Raw genomic sequence first — 18,179 nt, forward strand, 5'->3', positions numbered from 1 at the left:
GGTGTGATAGGGCTAGCTGTACCACTGGCCCAAAAGTGTGACCAGAGCCTTAGGGTGACGTTGATCTGTGAACAGAGGAGCGAGTCACCCCACTTGGGCTTTGACCATTGAATGACTACTGAAGTGCAAGTGACAAGACACACTCCACAGTCATAGGGACAAGACGGTCGCATACCAGAGTTCAGTGCCTGCTTCAGTCGCATCTACATTCCAGCTCTTCTCTGACGTAAAGGATGGGGTGCGGCTCCTCTTGATCAATTATGGCTTTATCATCCGATATCACGATGCGGTAAATTATATCATCCCTCCGGCCTATCTCTGACACACTTATCTTGAATTTCCGACTCAAGTCTCTGCCAAATCAATCTCGTAGTCTTTGAACTGTCTGGCAGGGATCTTCCTATCGAACAACAGATCCAGCTCCTCGAATGTCCGTCCCATGGTCTCGGGGATGCGCAGATACGCCCAGACAAAGCACAACGCCGCCAGGCCCCCGAAGAAGAACCCCAGCTTCCCCTGCATGTTGGCCTCGTCCGGGTTGATCATGTAGGGGATACCAACAGTCATCACGATCCCGACAATGGCCTGCGACGCCGTGGCCACGGCGATTGACTTGGACCGCACGCGGGTGGCCGAGGCCTCGGAGATGATGATGAAGCAGATGGGGCCTACAGAGAGGTCAAAGGCAAAGTTCCAGACGATCATGAGCGAGGACTCGGCATATGCAACGCCATTGGGGCGGCCGGGGACGCAGTCGAGGATGCCGATCAGGAGCATGAGAAATACAAGGGCTGCAAGGCCACAGAGATAGATGGCGCGCCGACCAAATCGGACGATAAAGAACCAGGAGAGTATTGTCCCGACGAAGCCAACAGCTATGGGAGCCGTGTCAGCACGGTGCCACTAACTGATGTCTCGGGCCGGTCCGAGGAAACGGCCGAGGAGCAGGTTTGTGTCGGGAGGTTGGACGAGACAAGGACAGGACGGAAGAGGAGGGCAGTGACCGTGAGAAATAGAGTACCAGTGGGAACGGGAAGTTCAGCGACATACCTAAGAACACAATTCCCATGCCAAAAGCCATGCTCGTCGGCAAGCCAGCGAGCTGGAAAAAGTAAGTGCCGTAGTTGATGAGATAAATGCCGCTCAGGACCTGGGTACAGTAAACACCGCAGCTGATCTCGGTCCGCCGCAGGTTCACGCCACGGAAGCAGTCCCAGTAGGTGCTTCCCGCCTCGAGCTCCATCTCGAGCCGGTCCGTCTCCTCGATCATGGCCAGCGTCGCCACGACGTCGACCTTCTCGTTCGCCAGCCGGCGCAGCGACTGCTCCGCCTCGTCCCTCCGCCCCTGGCGGACCAGCCACCACGGGCTCTCGGGCACGAAGAACAGGCCAGGTAGGATGATGGCGACCCATACCCACTGCAGCGCGAAGGGCAGGCTGTAGGCCCAGTGGTCGTCCCTGGTCTGCGTGCCCGCCGTGACGCCGTTGGCAATGAGCTGGCCCATAACGAAGCACAGGTTGACGTAGCTCGTGAGGTGGCCGCGCAGCGCGACGGGGCACACCTCACTCGCGTACGCCGGCGCGATGACAACGTAGCACCCGAGCACCAGGCCGCCCAGCAGCTCACCGACCAGCAGCACGGTCAGGGAGCGGGCGAAGAACTGGATGAAGACGAGCGCGCCGGTCAGGATGACACAGGCGGCGAAAGTCCACTTGCGGCCGAAGAGGTCCATCGGGTAGGCGGCGAAGAGGGCGCCGACGACCTGGCCCACGGGGTTGCCCATGGACAGGCCGGTCTGCCACGCGGCCGAGATGATGTAGCCGCCGTCGTAGGGGTAGCCAAAGTCGCGCTGGAACCGGGGCGTCGCGTACAGGTTGCCGAGGAGCTGGGGGTCAAAGGCCAGCATGATGACGCCCAGCGAGACGAAGGCGCTCCAGAAGATGGCCCTGGGGTAGAGGCGGCACGCCTGGGTGAAGGTGAGCTCGTGCTCGGCCTGGATGGCGTGGGCCGTCGTGATCGTCTGCCCGATGACGGGCTTCGTTATGGTATCGTCTGCATCCTCAGCTGTGGGGTGCTTTGTGAGGTCGTCGGCTGCCATGGTGGGCGGTGATGCTGACGGCCTGCTCTTGTACGACGAGGAGGAGGCAAAAGTACTGTAGCTGGTCCGTGGTTGTCCTTGCTGTTGACTTGGTGTGATGCTAGATGGTTCGCCGTCTGCTGCTGCGGCTCTCACCTCCCCTATTAATGGTCTCCTCTCGCGAGCGTCGTCGGAAGACACTGCTCGCGAGCTGAGATTCTCACCGCAGCCATGGCCTGGGTCTCGTGCCATATTTATCAATACCTGGGGATTACGGGTGGAGAGCCGGCACGCCTCGCTATGCCGGTTCCCTTTATCCTTGTTATCAGCGGAGCCCGAGCCAGACGCAGCTGCAGATGGCTTCAGCAGTGCAACGTTGATGGTGAGAAAATGTTCAGCTAACCCCAACGCGGAGACGGGGAAGATGCAGGGCCAGTGGGGTTTAGGTTTAGCGCCAGGAGACAAGCAACGAGACAGGTCGAGGCCGTTCCGGGGTCATCCCCGGTTCTGCAACTGTCGTACAGACTACATGCTGACAGCCTCTGAAGATCAACACGAGGGTCTCAGAAACAAATATTGCTTCTTTCGAATTGCCGTGCGGCGCCAGACTCCGATGAAACGAGCCTCCAGTGAATGGCGGCCCATCTAGGTAAACAAGCTGGGCGCAATCCATCAGTCGGCGTCGTTTCTCCGTATTTACTTCGGAACCATTTTCAGCCGGAAAAACATGGCGCACCCATTCCCATTTCTACGTCAATAGTCTGGACTTGTTCAGCCTTTGGTGAAGATGTGAAGCAGTCTTCCTCAGCCAGTGTGTTCAACACCGTGGACTTTTCCTTGGGGTTTTCAAGTCTTCGTGTGCCGGGGATAACTATGTCGAACATCCGAGCTTAACGGAAATACATTGCAGTAAAACAGCTCAACATAGATACTGCTGAATGACACTGAAGAGTCATCGTCTCTCTGCCCACGCCAAGTTCCACTACGCTACCTTTCCTCCCTCCTCCTGCCCTTTTTGCCTCGTTTCGATGAATGCGATCTTCCGCCTTCTTTCTGCTTCCCTTTTTCCTCGATTTCTTTTCCACATTAGAGCTCTCCGTCCCGGAATCGAAGTCCCCTCCCGAACCCGACGCACCGCTCGACTCTGAACATGATCCGCTGTGTGACATAACATCTGACTCGTCCTCATCGTTGCTAAACAGTCTCGTTCGAGTTTTCCTTCGGGTTGGCATGGCTCGCATCTTCTCGAGTACTGCCCTCCCGTCCTCGTCTTCGCCATGCGTCTCGCGCAGGTACTCACTGAATTGCGCTGAGACGCGGGCCAATTTTTTGAAGTGAGCTGTGGTCAAAATCGGTGATGTCTTGGAAGACCCATCATCTCTCTGCGCGTCCCGCTGCTTGGCCTCAAACTCGGCGAGTGCCACGGCGGCCTGAAAGGCGTTTCGGATTTGCCTTCTGTTCCATTGGATATCCTGGCAGTGCTTCTTTACCCAAGCGATGATCTTCTTGTCATTGAAGTCTATGGGAAGCTGGACTGACTCTATGAGAAGCTTGTTGTTCTCCTTCAGTCGTTGAAAGTTGGTCTTCCAAATCTTCAACGTCTGGGTCTCTGTGAGCTTTGGGTAGTAGAGCGTCAGATGGAGACGTGATCGGAAGGCATCATCGATGGCGCCAACTCGGTTCGTAGTGAGAAAGAGGATTCCAGAGTAATACTCCAAAATCCTCAAGAAGACTCGTTCTTGTTGTCAGCGGAATCAAAAACTGGGAGCAATTATTACCCACCTGATACCAGGCCGTTTCGTTTGACATCGCTCTTCTATGGCTCCGAATTAGTTAAACCTTCCCATTTCATAAGCTTACTGCCAGTGAGCTATACGTCACGCTTGGCAAGAAAAACATCTGCCTCGTCAAGTAGCAAGACGCAGCCCCATCTATTGGCCAATTTGAAGTGTTTCTCCATGTGGCGTTAAACATCTTCGGGCTCGTATCCAACGTCTCCTGCAGTATTAAACCGCATTAGTGCACGAACGAATTCAAGAATTAACAGTGAAAAGAGTTCTAGGCACAAGAGTAACATACCGCAAGTGATAGAGTATAGTGGACGTTTCGTATATGAGGCGACGCATTCTCGACAGCGTCAGTAATCAAAGGTAGTGAGTCAATATGTCAGTGAACCTACCCGCAGTGGATGTCTTTCCCACCCCAGGTACACCATGGAGCAGAATGATGCACCCATTTCCTATATCCACTGTTAGTAATGTGTAATACGACAATTACGGAGTTCAATGTCTATCAATCACCCTTGCCGCGCACCAAGTCCATCTCAAATCTATCCCTCTTGGCCTCCTGGTCGTTCTTCTTTGAGTCAACCGAGTGCGTCTCGACCATTGCTTGGACAATTTTCCTGTGGCCCCTTGGAAGAACGAGCTTGCTCCATCCATCTTGCTGCTGGACAAGTTCCAGTTGGTCGAGGTTGAGCTGAACTGTATGATAGTTAGTCCTGTTTCATCATTTGATGACTGCCAGGCGATTACGGAGTGAAAACCCAGGGACTGAGACTGGCAAAAGCTCAATGAGGTCCAAATGCTCCATGAACTCCTTGAAACGGTTGGTTTCCGTGTCATTTCTCGGAAGAGATCCGAATTCCTCCAGGCGCCCCTTTGTTTGATACCACATGGAACCTGGCCAGTGAATCCCATTCTCAATGTAGTACGCGTCGAAACCGCAGGCCTTCCTGTAGCAATAAGGATTGCCTGCACAAACAGAAGAGTTAGGACGAACAGAAGAGTCAGAATGCGCAAAGAGGTCCGGGACATCTTGATGATTCGATGATGACAGGTTTTCCGGCCAAGATAGGAACTTTGGGACAACCGAATCGCGCTGGGGAAAGGCTTGCTGGTATTCGGTGAAAGCTAGTTTCAGGTCTATAACGACCGGGCTATTACACTACCTCCAACATAAGCAAATTGAACAGCGATCTACGAGTGAAACGTAAACAAGTTTCAAATCTCACCTCTTCTTTGGTCTCACCAACCGTCATACCCACATGCTCCATGTGACGAGGCGAAGTTGTGACATCGATGAACTTCCGGCCTCTTTGAACGAGCCTGTTCGAGCTAGGACCGACAAAATACGTCAACGGATAAGCTTCTAAAGACTTGATATGCATCTGCCCATCAAATGGCTTGAAGGTGAAGCACTCAATCAGAGTCCCATATCTGACGCCATCGAAGTCGACATACAGACTAAGTACGTCGAGAGAAGAAAATTTATCCTGCGCTCTTTGTAGTGCAGGAGCGTTGGACAGTGTGCTGGAGGAGGAAAGGCCACTGGAAGGAAATCGCGAGAGAGTGTAGTGGTTCGGTTGGTCTCCTGTGACACGGAGTGCGCTCGACTTTGAAGGGACCACAGGAGCTCCACCACCCGCTGCCATGACACGATAGGCCTGCGGCAAATAACGTCTTCTGGTGACATATTTTAGCTGATCGTTGCTGTCGTTGTGGCCGGTTGGCAGTTCCGACCTCGCCTTGAATTTGTTTAATTTCATCTGAGTCTCTCTCTGAGGACAACAAATCTTTCCTCCACTGTTGAAAAGCATCCACAAGTCTTCGTGCACGACCATCTCTGCACGACCAGCTTGATAAGATTCGAACAGAGCTGTCTTTTCGCCCAGGTACTGGTCGATGAATTGGACAGGATGACGAGCCGGAAATGTTCAAGTGCTGGCTTCTGATCGAACGTTTCCGAGACTTGCTCGCTCTCTACATTCGGAGTTGTACTTGATTCGTTCTCCTCAGAAGAAGATTGGGAAGTGCTTTGGTGTCCGCGAACGTCGGTGTCGCTGTATCCTGCTCCTCCCGGTCCATATCTCTTCATCAAGATGGTGAGCCGATATTTTAATCGACTGTAATTGCATACAATGGTTCGAAATGGCTTTGCTAGTTTCAAGATTGGAAACCTAGCCGTGAAGGCGGGGGGCCAACCGGCTTGGAAGCCAAGTCGACGCTCAAAAAATGCGGTAACGGGTCGAGATGAAACCATAAAGCTCAGAACATCTATATCCTTCGAATTTGGGGTGCCCTCAGTAACTGATGTCTGTCCAGAGGATGTCGCATCCCTTTTCCATTCGAACTGTACACGGATAAGGTAATTTGGATCGCTCGCAGAAGTGTAACGATAGTGAATGAACTTTGAATCATTGCCGAATCCACTCATAAAACCAAATCCATCATCGGACCGATAGAAACGCGTCTCCAGCAAGACTTCCTTGAAGGGGTCTGCAGGCATGGGCGTGGCATCTTGACCCGACTCGGTGTATTTGGAATCTCCGAGCCTGGAAGAAGACTTCTTGGGCACATCCGAAACTGAGCTTTCATGATGACAAGAGCGGCTGTGGGTCGAGTCGTGTGGCCCTTGCGACTGAGGTGCCGTGCATTGCTGTTTGGCCTTTCTGCTGATTGGGAGGCATCCAGCGACCTCTGCGAAGACCTCCTGTGTTGCTCGGCTACCTGTACAGTAAAATTTCATTAACACAAAGCTTCATGTCTTCCAGAATGACGGAATTATCACACCATTCTGCGACTCCATCATCAATCTTCAGGAGCAGGTGAAGCAAGTGGCTCACAGAATGATCCACGATGTTATGTCTGGAAGGATTCAATCTTGGCCAACTGCCGTGGATGATTCAAGTAGAGATCTTGTTCAGTTCGAAGGACTAGAGGGTGCTGCGTTCGTGGCAAATGAAGCAAAAGTTGAGCACTGCGTCTCGCGCACATATGTACGCAGACAACTAGGCGCACAAGTTAGGGCAGGTCTATGTTCCTCTGAGGGAGACATGAAGTATCGTTCCAAAGGTTCCACATGACCCGTAAATAAGAAGTGTGACTCAACGAGGCCACAACATACCGTTGATTAACCATGTTGTTTGTAGGCTTGCGGGTACTACGATAGCAAACAATCATTGCCCGTGCAAACTATCTAGACACGCAGTCTCTGTGTGTCGCCGGTGCCAGAGTGCAACCTCATTCTCGCTTCGAGATCCGCCTACGTACATACACGCTTCCACGTATAGTGCCACGACGTGCCACGGGAGTGACAGGCGGCCCTGTTGAGCCAACTGTTGGGCCACTTGCCTCACCGAAATGCTGCAAATGCATGTACTACGAGCCAGGAGTGATACTTGACTGTCCTATCGATATAGGTAGTGATCACATGGCTTGCAAAATTCGAAACCGGCCTGACCTATGCATCGCAGTTTTGCGTGGTGCTGTCTCACATGGCTGTTTTCATCTGTCCATGGAGCCGCGCCCTTGGCTTTTTTGCCCGAGTCTAAACTCTCAGGCCCATCCAACTCATAGACGTTGTTTCTTGGAAAGCTGGTTTACTTTTCACTCTATTCAATCAAAAATCGACCAGGTGTCTCAGCTAAGTCACAATGCTTGGAAATTCATGCGCAAGCTACGTCCAATTCAGAGTTGGCCCGGCGATTATCAACAAAGCTGTTGAGGTTAGCCCCAGCCTCTTGGCCGAAGACGTGAAGTTCATACGCAAACACGATAAATTCGTACACGAACAGGACGTACCGAGGTAGTCGTTAGTCATGTTCGACAAAGCTCTGTGTCTAACAAGCTTTGCAGCCTGATGGACGAAAGAAACCTGTATCTACTCTCGGCGAAGAAAATGGAAGAATTTCGACAAACGTTGACGCGGTTCAATGAGACACTCAAGAAGAAAAAGCTCTTCAGCAGTCTAGAGATCCCCGTCAGGAATCCTGCAGACTTCGACATTGACTATGTTCTCACAATAGCAGAGAGGATCAGTGAACGGACCAACAAGTCCGATGAGATGAATACTTGTAGACACTTCGCCCGCCAAATCTGTCACAAAGCAGTCAAAAATAAGAACATCCTGTATGGTCTCATTGGGTTGGCCCCAACCGACGCCTACGGATCTTTGATCTCAGGGGGATTTACTATCGCTCTAGCAGTAAGTGCAACTCACATTCGGAAAGCACGGAACGAAGAGTCGAAAACTGTGTTACACGCTGACGCCGCCTGCCAGGCCCTCGAAGCTCATGAAAATCTTCGCATCGAAATGGAACAATCATTGGCCCAAATTCCGAAGGAATTGAAGAGGATCAGAAGATTGAATGACGTCTACATTCAACGTGACGAGCTTCACAAGAATGCTGACGACGTTCTGGTCTCGATATTTACAGTGTTGGAGCGCATCATCGAGAAATTATCACGCACGTGGAAAGGTCAGTCGAGCTCTCCTTGCTTTTGTCGGCTTTCTTTGTCTGAGCTAGTTTTAACAAGTGACACAGAAAATATTTCTTTCAAATTCAAGGACAACGGAGGCAGTGTTCAGGATGCTCTGAAATTGTTCTCTGACAGCATTACGGATTTCAATAATGAGGCCGAGGTGTGTGCTCATCTAAGAATGGGCAGACTTGAAGAGACAGGCCAGGCAATCGAGTCTTCGATCCAGAAAATGTTCGACGGGCAAAACATAGATATTGAGAGTCGTAGGGATATTGTCGGCGCCGTGAACCAATTGTATTCATTCCTCGCCAGCAACCCGTCTTTCAACGCTGTTGATAGCACTGGTAAGGAAGCATGAGTCTGTTGGACGAATCTGGTCACTAATCCGAGTGAAAGTGAATAGGAAGTATCTGGCATCCACTGAGCGCAAAGATGATCGCAATCGCAGCGCACAGCTCGTGGATGAGTGGTTCAGGAGTCTTGAAGACTTCCAGCCGAGCTCGAAGGATGACGTCAAAAAGTTTATAGAGCATTCCGGGACGCTGACGCTCAAAAAGCAAGACAAGGTCCAATACATCATGGGTTGCCAGCAATTCCAGGACTGGCTCGGCAAACCACAATCCAGTGCCCTCTGCGTGCGTGCAGAGACAGCGCCCGGCGATATCGTCAACTTCGTCTCCGTCAGCACCGCAATGCTAGCTTTGACCCTTGGCGGGGCTACGGGATTCACCACTCTCTCTTTCTTCTGCAGCTTGCGGAAGAAAGATCCTCCTAGGGAAGGGGACTCAGGCGCCCTGGGCATTCTGAAGAGCCTCAATGGGCAGGTCCTCCAAATCATGCTCGACAGGCAGGTGCTAATTAAGCCAGCGCTTGACCAGAACGATAACTTGTGGAGCAAGTCGACTGAAAGTTTCAAGCAAGACTTTTCAGGAAGCTGATGGCATTGTTGCCTTCGAGGAGCGTGGTGTTTGTGCTTCTAGACTCTGTCTCTCGTGTCTCAGGCGACAAGGGTCTAGTGGACGATATTGCAAAAGGGATAATGCGGATTGGTAGACACGGCCCCAGTATCGTGGTCAAACTGTTATTTACAGATCCTGTTCCTAGTTCTCATATCTGGAAGGCGGCTGATTTCCAGCTGTATGTTCCTGATGACGTGGATGGTTGGCAATGCGGGATGAATGCAGAATCGATGAAGGGGGAGGAATGCTCCGAAGCTGCGAGACCTTGAAGAGCTACAAGACGAGTCATGATCATGGAACCTGAGGAGGCAGTCTTTGTAATTCTGACAAGAATGTTGGGCAGAAAGTAGGGGTCATTGCATTGGTCAGTCAAATTCATTGTCACTCGATCCTAAGGATGTCTTTCCACTCCCACCGCAAGAAATACTTCATGGTCCAACGTAAAGTCCTTCGAAGCTAGGGCAGGATTTCGATCCGCCAGTTCACTAACACGAGCAAATCCTTTCCATGCAAACTCTCAGGCCCCAGCAGCTCTACCTCACGGACTTCAATCCTGACCTCCTTTGCCTTCCCATTGATTCCGTTGCTCCTGACGGCCGCCCGGCAACCCTCCCTGGACCTTGTTCAGATTCTCGCCCGGATTGTTCTTGGCAAATGGCCCAGCAGAATTGTTGTCCAGCTCCTTCTCGGCGATCTTGCCGGGCTGGCCGACCATGTAGAACAGGGGGACACTGATGGCGAGGAGCATCCCCGCGATAGTCTTGTTGCGCATGCTCCTGGTTATTCTTTCATCAGCAAGCTGCTACCAATACTGACACATGTGAGAGTCGGCTCGACAGCGGGCGAGATACCTGTTCTGGTCCGCGCGCGCCTGGGGATCTGGAGGCTCCTGTCCGCCCGGGCCACCAAGATCGTCCTTCTCGCCCTCACCTTTGGAAGCATAGCGACGAGCCTGGAAGACGGCTGCAGGTCGTGCGACCTGGGCTTGCGCTCGATAGGTGGCGGACAGGCTGGGTCGCAAGGCCGTGGAGGTGAGTCTCAGAGCACAGGTGGAGGACATCTTCAATGTCGAGATTCGCTTTTGCTGTGAGTCGAGGTCTCCGATGTCGTGGTGGTGTGTATGGAAATGGATCGAGCTGGTTGGAATGACTTTGTTTTCAGGATTCAACGCAGGTGCAAATGTGATTAATTTTGTGAGGAATGGTTCGACTGGAACAGCAGTGTATGTATGAGAATGGTAGACGGGCTGTGATCGACATGCGTTTACCTCATAGTGGAAGTTGACGTTGCCATTTGGTGATTGACTCTAGGCGGAGCCATCGAACCTGCATGTGTATCACCCTATGGACGTTGACATGACGTGAGTGTTGTGGCATTTCTTATATCTCACACAATTGCCACTTCCTTCTAGTCTCCAGACGCCGCTGAAAGGGCAAGTGAGGACGAGCCAAAATGTCAGAACCGCACTGAGCCGCATTCAGAAGGTAGATAAATGAAATTCTGACGTTGGAACTCGAGCACCTTGCGCCGTTATACAGAGCGGAGCCGACAGAACCCCACACTGAGTCGGAGCCGGGCTGCCCGGTTCGGTACTCTCATATGCAATCAAACGTTCCATTTTGGCGCTAGTGACCTGTATATAATACCTTACACCAAAAATCGTATATATTTATTATGCCATTAGTTAATATTCTTAATATCATTAATTTATGCATTAATTAAGGTTATTATTATTGCTAAAAGCTTATATATAAATTATTATATATAATAATTACTTTTAAATATAATTTTTCGCCCTTTAACTTATTATTAAGGTTTATAAAAGCCGTTAATGCCCTATTAAAGCTTTAAGGAAATATAATTAGTATTAAGTGTTATTTATTTATATATAATTATAGCTAATAAGAATATTTATATATTATAAGGCTCTTAAGTAAGGCTATTATTATTAATGCTTTAAAGTTAATTTTGTATAATAATTGCAAGCCTTTAAATCATAGCCTTTATTATTAATTGCAATTTTAGCCTAAATGTTATATTATTTTTAATAGCAATCCCTTAAAGTTAATAAGTATAATATTTATAAAGAAGAAAAATATTATATTTATAGCGTTTAGTAATTTTTTTATAAAGAAAACTTAAATTATTATTAAGCTAAAGGCAAAGCCTTTTTCATTATTATTAGCAAAGCTTACTTAAAAGCTATTAATAAAAAGAAAATTATTACTATTAAAGAAGATATTTTTAAAACCATTATTATTATTATTATTATTAAAAAGCAGCCTTATTAAAGATAATAAAGAAAAGCTAAATCCCTTGCCTTATAATAATAAGGATCTCTTTGCTAACCTCTTTGCTAATTCCTTTATTATTAAAAATAATAATATTTAAAAAATTGTTAAAAAGGCTGCTATTAATAATTTTTTTAATAAAAATATTAAAATTAAATTATAAATAAATATTAAAGTTATGTTTTCCTTTTTTTTAATTAATTTAGCTAATTAATTTAGGGGTATTATTTTACTTATTCCCTTAATAAAATATTTAAAAGGGTAATATAATAAATTTAATAGTTTTTTTATTAATTAGCTTAATAAGTAACTTAAAAAGTTTAAGAAGCAAGTTTTTAATAACCTTAAAGGTTATTAAGTAAAGTATAAATTCTTTGCTATAATAATATAATTAAAAAAAAGTAATATATTAAAATTTATATTTTAATTAATAAGTAATAAATATAAATATTAAGATTATTTAAATATTAATATATAACCTTATAAAGTAAATTAAAGGTAAGGTAATATATATTTTAATTATTATATATTTCTTTTAAGTATTTCTTACTTTTTATATTATTTTAAGGCGTTAATAAGGTTTAATTATGCCATTATTAACCTTTAGGGGCTTTATTAATATTTAGTTTTATAAGATTAAAAATGCTGCTGCTATAAAAGTAAAAGAAAATAACTTATTTTAAATTAAGTAATTTAATGCTAAAATTAATAATATTTCTTAGCTAAATAATTAATTAAGTTTCTTAATAAGATTTATAAGAATTAATATTATATAAAAGGCTATTATTGCTTAAAGAAATGTTAAAACTAAGTTATTTGCTTAATTAAGTTAATAGCTAAAGTATTATAATAAAGAACGTTATTTTAATTATAAAAAGAAGTTAAAATTAACATTATAATGCTTTATTAAGAGGGATAAGATATATTTACCCTTTATATATAAGAACTTACTTAAGTAAGTTAATTTAATTAAAAAAAAGTAAGAAAGGGCTTTTTTAAATTATATTTCTAAAAATATATATAATTAAGCGTTATTTTACTTAATTAATTAAAAGCAAAATAGCTAAGTTAAAATATTTAATATTCTTTTAACTTTTAAGCTAAATAATAATATTCTTTTAGTTATATTAAGGCGCTTAAGCAAAGCTAATATGCTTAAGTTAAAAAGGGGTAATATAAATAACGGGAATATTATTAATATTAATAAAAGCAATAGCGATAATAATTAGCTTACATTAATACTTATAAATGCTCTTAATGGCCGTTTAATGCCTTAATAATTAGCTTTGCCACCATTAACATTATAAATAGCTAGGTATATATATATATTGCTTATAGCCCCTTTTTTTATTAAAATGCTAATAATAAGAGTTATATTGCCTTTATTATATTATTTATTAATATTTTCATTATTTTTAATAATGCTTAATAACCTTAAGAGTAATAAGCTATTAAATAATTTTCTTTAATATATATATTATTAAAAGATATGGTATTATTAAGAAAAGCAAAAGATAAGTTGCTTAGCTATAAAGCTTTAAAATATAAGCTTAAGCATACTTAAGAACCTTTTAGCATAATTAAATAGGTAGTTTATTAATTATTAATTTAGGAAGGATTTAAAAAGCTTTCTTTATTAATATATAAAGAACTTTATATGGGAATGTAATATATTAAAGGAGGGCATACTAAGTTTATTAATACCTTTAAGGGTAATTAAGAGCTATAAAGATAATACTACTATTAAAAGTAATTAATTATAGCTTATTTATTACATATAAGAGGGTGTTTTAAGTATTACTTTCATTATTATGGTAATAATAAATAAAAAGTAGTAAAGTTAATATTAATGCTTATAATGCAGTGGGTTTTATAAATTAGCTTAATTTATTTATATTTATTATATCTTAATATAAAATATTAATTTCCTTTATAAATTTTATATTAATTATAATAATAATATTATAAATAAAAAGATAAAAAGTTAAATTATTTAATATAAAAATTATATTATATTATTAATGGGTGCAGGGAAATGTAGGGAAAAGTAGTATTGCGTTAAATTTTAGCTAGCTATAAAAAGCTAGCTTTTTCGCTCTTTTAAATACTCTTTTAAAGAAATTAACTCTTTTCTTTTCTTATATATTTAGTACTTTAATTAAGCTTTTTTTATTTTTAAAAATTTTTAAAATACTTGCCTTTTTCCTTTTTTAACTCCCTTTTATTTTTATCTTTCCTTTTTATTACGTTAAAGCTCTTCTTTAAGTTATCCTTAAAAGGGTTTAGCAAAACCTATCTCTTATTTATTTAAGTGGCTTGTTTTTATTAATAATTTAGCTTAGGTATTATTGGCGGGTGCAGGGAAATGCAGGGAAAAATGGTATTGCATTAAATTCCGGCTGGCTATAAAAAGCTAGCTCTTTCGCTCTTTTAAATACTTTTTTAAAGAAATCAACTCTTCTCTTTTTTTATATATTTAATACTCTAATTAAGCTTTTCTTATTTTTAAGAATTTTTAAAATACTTACCTTTTTCCTTTTTTAACTCCCTTTTATTCCTATCTTCCTTCTTTATTGCATTAAAGCTCCTCCTTAAGTTATCCTTAAAAGGGTTTAGCAAAATTTATTCCTTATTTATTTAAGTAGCTTATTTTTATTAATAATTTACCTTAAACATGATTTTAATTTTATATATTTTTAATTAATAATAAAAGGAATAAAAAGTTAGCTATAAGCTAATTATCTTTTAATTTTTTTTTTTTTTATTTTTATATTAAATATTATTAAATTATTTTATATCTTAACTTAAAGCTTTAATTAAAGCTTATATTTATTTTTAATTTATTATAAAAAAGAATTAAATATAATTAAACTTATAATAATATTATAAATATCTTAAGATTATTTTTTAATTTTAAAATATTTTTTATACTTTTAATATTTAAATAAAATATTACTTTAATCTTATATTTATATATTATTAAGCTTTAAATTTATTTTAAGTTTTTTATTAAAGATTATATTTAAATATAATAATAATATAAATATAAAACTTAAAATAATAAATTTAAATTTATAAATATTATTTAATATTAATTAAAGATACTTTTAAACTTTTAATTAATATTTATTATTATTATTATAACTTTAAATTTAAAGTAAAGGGAGTTATAATGCAAAATTAAGGCGCTTACTTTGCTTACTTATAAATTTAATAAGTAATATTATATTATATATTTTATATTAATTAAATTATATAAAAGGCTTAAACTTAAAGTATAATCTTACTTAAGCTTTAATTAAATTTAAATTTAAATTATTAAGGAATTTAATATAATATTAATAAATAAAAATATTAAATATAAATTTAAAAAGCTTTTTTTATTATAATTTTATAATATTTATCTTTTAATAAAATATTTTTTTATTAAATTTATTTTATTTATTATACCTATTAATATTTTTATTTTTTAAGCTTTAATTTAAATATTTTATAATAATATTGAAAATAAATTTCTTAAAAGTAATTATTTTAATTAAAGATATTATTACTTTTAAATTTCTTTATCTTATTATTATTTTAATAAGAATTATTATAATATATATATTATATTTTTTAGCTTAAAGTTTTTTTAAACTTACTTTTATTTTAAAAGTACTTTTAAACTTTAAAAATTATTTTTTTTTTTATTTAAAGTTAAGAAAGAAATTTTAAAAAACTTATTAAAAAAAAAAGAGATTTAATTTTACTTATTATTAATTAAAATATTAATCTTACTTTAATTAAACTTTATAATTTATTATTAATAATAAATTAAAAATTTAAATTAATATTTTAAAAGTTTTACTTTTTATTAATATAATAATTTTATTATAAATAGCTTTATTTATAATTTATAATTTAAATATTTTAAAGTTTAATAAAATTAATATTATTAAAATTTTAAATATTTTTAAAATTATTACTTATTAATTTTCTTATTTAAATAATTAAATCTTAAAATTGCTTAAATAATATTATATTATTTTAAATTTAGCTAAAATAATTAAAAATATTATTATTAAATAATATATTTAAAAAAATTAAAAAAAAAAGCTTTTTACTTTTTATAAATTAAATAATTAAACTTATTATATAAATTTAATAATAATTATTAAAAATATTATTTATAATAACCCTTATAATAACTTAAAAGTATAAAAAAGGAAAATTATAAAATATAATTAAAAATTTAATAATATAAATAATATCTTTTTTTTTATAATTTAACCTTTTTATAAAATACTTTTATTATATTTAAAAAAATAATTAATAAAAAAAGAAATTACTTATAAGTTAATAAAAAATATTTTTAGCTAAACTTTAAATATATCTTATTAAAAGTTATTAATTAAAAGCTTAAGTATTTTAAATAAAATAATTACTTATTTATATAAAATAATTTTAATTAAAATTTACTTAATATAAAAAGGCTAAATTTCCTTTAAAAAAGTTAAAATAATTTTAATTTTTTAAATTACTTTTAAAATAAAAACTTATAAGCTTAATAATTTTTATTTAAATTTAATTATATTAATATTATTAAAAAATATAATTAAAATTTATAAAATATAAATAAACTTATTAAAAAGTTTATAAAGTTAAAGCTTAATTTAATTAAATTTAAAAATAAATTTAAAGTATTTTAATAAAATATTAAAGTTTTTTTTTATAATAAATAATAAAATAATCTTAAAATAATTAAGCTAAAAGTTATAAATTTTATTTAATAATTTTTAATAAAACTTAATTAAAATAACTTTAATAATAATAAAATATAAATTATAATTTTATATTTTTTTTAAAAAAAAATAAGTTATTTAAGGTTTGTTATAATTATACTTTTTTAAAATTATAATATATATTAATATAATAAGCTTAAATAACTTTTCTTAAATAATTTATTAATAGCTTTAAAGTTAAAAGAATTATTAATATTTCTTAGCTTACTTAAAAATACTTAAGCTAATTTTTTAAAATATTTAAACTTTATTTATATTTAATTATATTATAATTAAAATAATTATAATTTAAAAAAATATATTTATAATTAATTAAAGTTTTTATTTAAATAAAAAAGGTTTAATTTATTTTATATAATTAAATATTATAAGCTTATTAAAATAATTTTTTTATTTAAAAAAAAAGCTTTATTAAAAGCTTTAAAAATAATTTAAAAGTTTAATAATTAAAAAAAAGTTAGCTTAATTTTAATACTTATAAATTTTATAAATTATATAATTTATATTAAAAAAAAGCTTATAATTATAATTAATAATAAACTTTTTTAAATAAAGATTATTATAATTAAAAAAAAATATATAATTAAAAATATTAAAAATTAAAATAAAGTTATAAAAATTATAAAAATTAATTAAGCTTAACTTAAAAATTTTAAAAAGGTAAAAAATAATTAATCTTAAATTATTAATAATAAGTTATAGCTAAAAAATAAAAAAAAGATAAAGAAAAGAAAAAACTTATTTATTAATTAAAATTAAATTTAAAAGAAAAATGCTAAATTTTTTATATTAAAAGTAAGCTTAATAAATATAATAAACTTAAAATTAAAAAAATATACTTAATAACTTTTATTATTTAAGGAAAAAGCAATTTAAGTAATTTTAGCTATAATTATTAAAATAAATATTATAAATATTTTAATATTTAATAATATTAATTTAATTTTAATTAAGTATTTATTAATAATATAATTTAAGGTATATATTTTATTAAAAATACCTTTTATGTTAATATATTTTAAGAAATATATTAAAGATTTATTTTTTAAAGTTAATATAATTATATTTTTAAAAAATAAAATTAAAATTAAAATTTTAATTAATTTATTATAAATTATTTAATATTAAATTAACTTTATTATTATATTTATTATAAATATAATTAATTAAGAATATTTTAATTTAGCTTACTTAATAATTTATATAAAAAAAAATAATTACTTTTTTTAACTTATTTTCTTAAATATTAAAGTTAAAATAAACTTTTTACTTTTATTATATTATAAATATAATAAACTTTTATATATTTTACTTAATAATATAAATTTAATAATATATAATAAAGATTTTTTATTTTTAATTAAAGTTATAAAAAAATAAGTTTATATTAATTTAAATAAAATTAAAGCAATATTCTTTATTATTAATAATAAAGCCTTTAATACTTTATATTATATTTTTTTAAAAATATTCTTTTTCTTAAATATAAATTTAATATTTAAATAATTTAAGGAATACTTTTATGCTTATTTTATTTTTAATAATATTAAGGTAATATATAATTTAAAATAAAAGAATTAAAAGCCTTTTAAAGTAACTTTACTTAAGAAAGCTTAAATTCCTTAAAAATACTTATTAGCTTTTAAAAGTATTTCTTTATTTTCTTTATATTTTAATTAAAGCTTAATATTAATTAATATATTAATTATATTAATATATTTTAATATAATTATAAAAGAAAATAAAAAGATTTTAAATATTCTTTTAAATAAAGATATAAAAAGTTTAATTCTTATATTTATAAAAAA

General features: G+C 36.4%; 3 protein-coding genes across 3 annotated transcripts; 1 reads left to right on the forward strand and 2 right to left on the reverse strand.

Annotated features, from left to right (window-relative positions):
- Window positions 1–345: 345 nt before the first annotated feature.
- Window positions 346–5,510, reverse strand: INS49_003265 (uncharacterized protein; the record flags this gene model as incomplete). The annotated part of the gene is made up of 9 exons (XM_043164060.1): window positions 346–875; window positions 1,051–2,427; window positions 3,213–3,815; window positions 3,860–3,893; window positions 4,157–4,204; window positions 4,257–4,316; window positions 4,391–4,560; window positions 4,612–5,023; window positions 5,091–5,510. 9 exons carry the CDS (start codon window positions 5,508–5,510, stop codon window positions 346–348), a joined length of 3,654 nt encoding a protein of 1,217 aa, XP_043018825.1.
- Window positions 5,511–7,756: 2,246 nt separating this feature from the next.
- INS49_003266 (uncharacterized protein) lies at window positions 7,757–9,278 on the forward strand (the record flags this gene model as incomplete). The annotated part of the gene is made up of 4 exons (XM_043164061.1): window positions 7,757–8,062; window positions 8,138–8,336; window positions 8,403–8,684; window positions 8,773–9,278. 4 exons carry the CDS (start codon window positions 7,757–7,759, stop codon window positions 9,276–9,278), a joined length of 1,293 nt encoding a protein of 430 aa, XP_043018826.1.
- A 568-nt stretch (window positions 9,279–9,846) lies between these two features.
- On the reverse strand, window positions 9,847–10,359 carry INS49_003267 (uncharacterized protein; the record flags this gene model as incomplete). Its single annotated transcript, XM_043164062.1, has 2 exons — window positions 9,847–10,075; window positions 10,151–10,359. The coding sequence occupies 2 exons, from the start codon at window positions 10,357–10,359 to the stop codon at window positions 9,847–9,849; spliced, it is 438 nt and encodes a 145-aa protein (XP_043018827.1).
- Between the last annotated feature and the right edge of the window lie 7,820 nt (window positions 10,360–18,179).

Source organism: Diaporthe citri, assembly GCF_014595645.1.
Source record: "Diaporthe citri strain NFHF-8-4 chromosome Unknown scaffold_10, whole genome shotgun sequence".
NCBI lineage: Eukaryota > Fungi > Ascomycota > Sordariomycetes > Diaporthales > Diaporthaceae > Diaporthe > Diaporthe citri.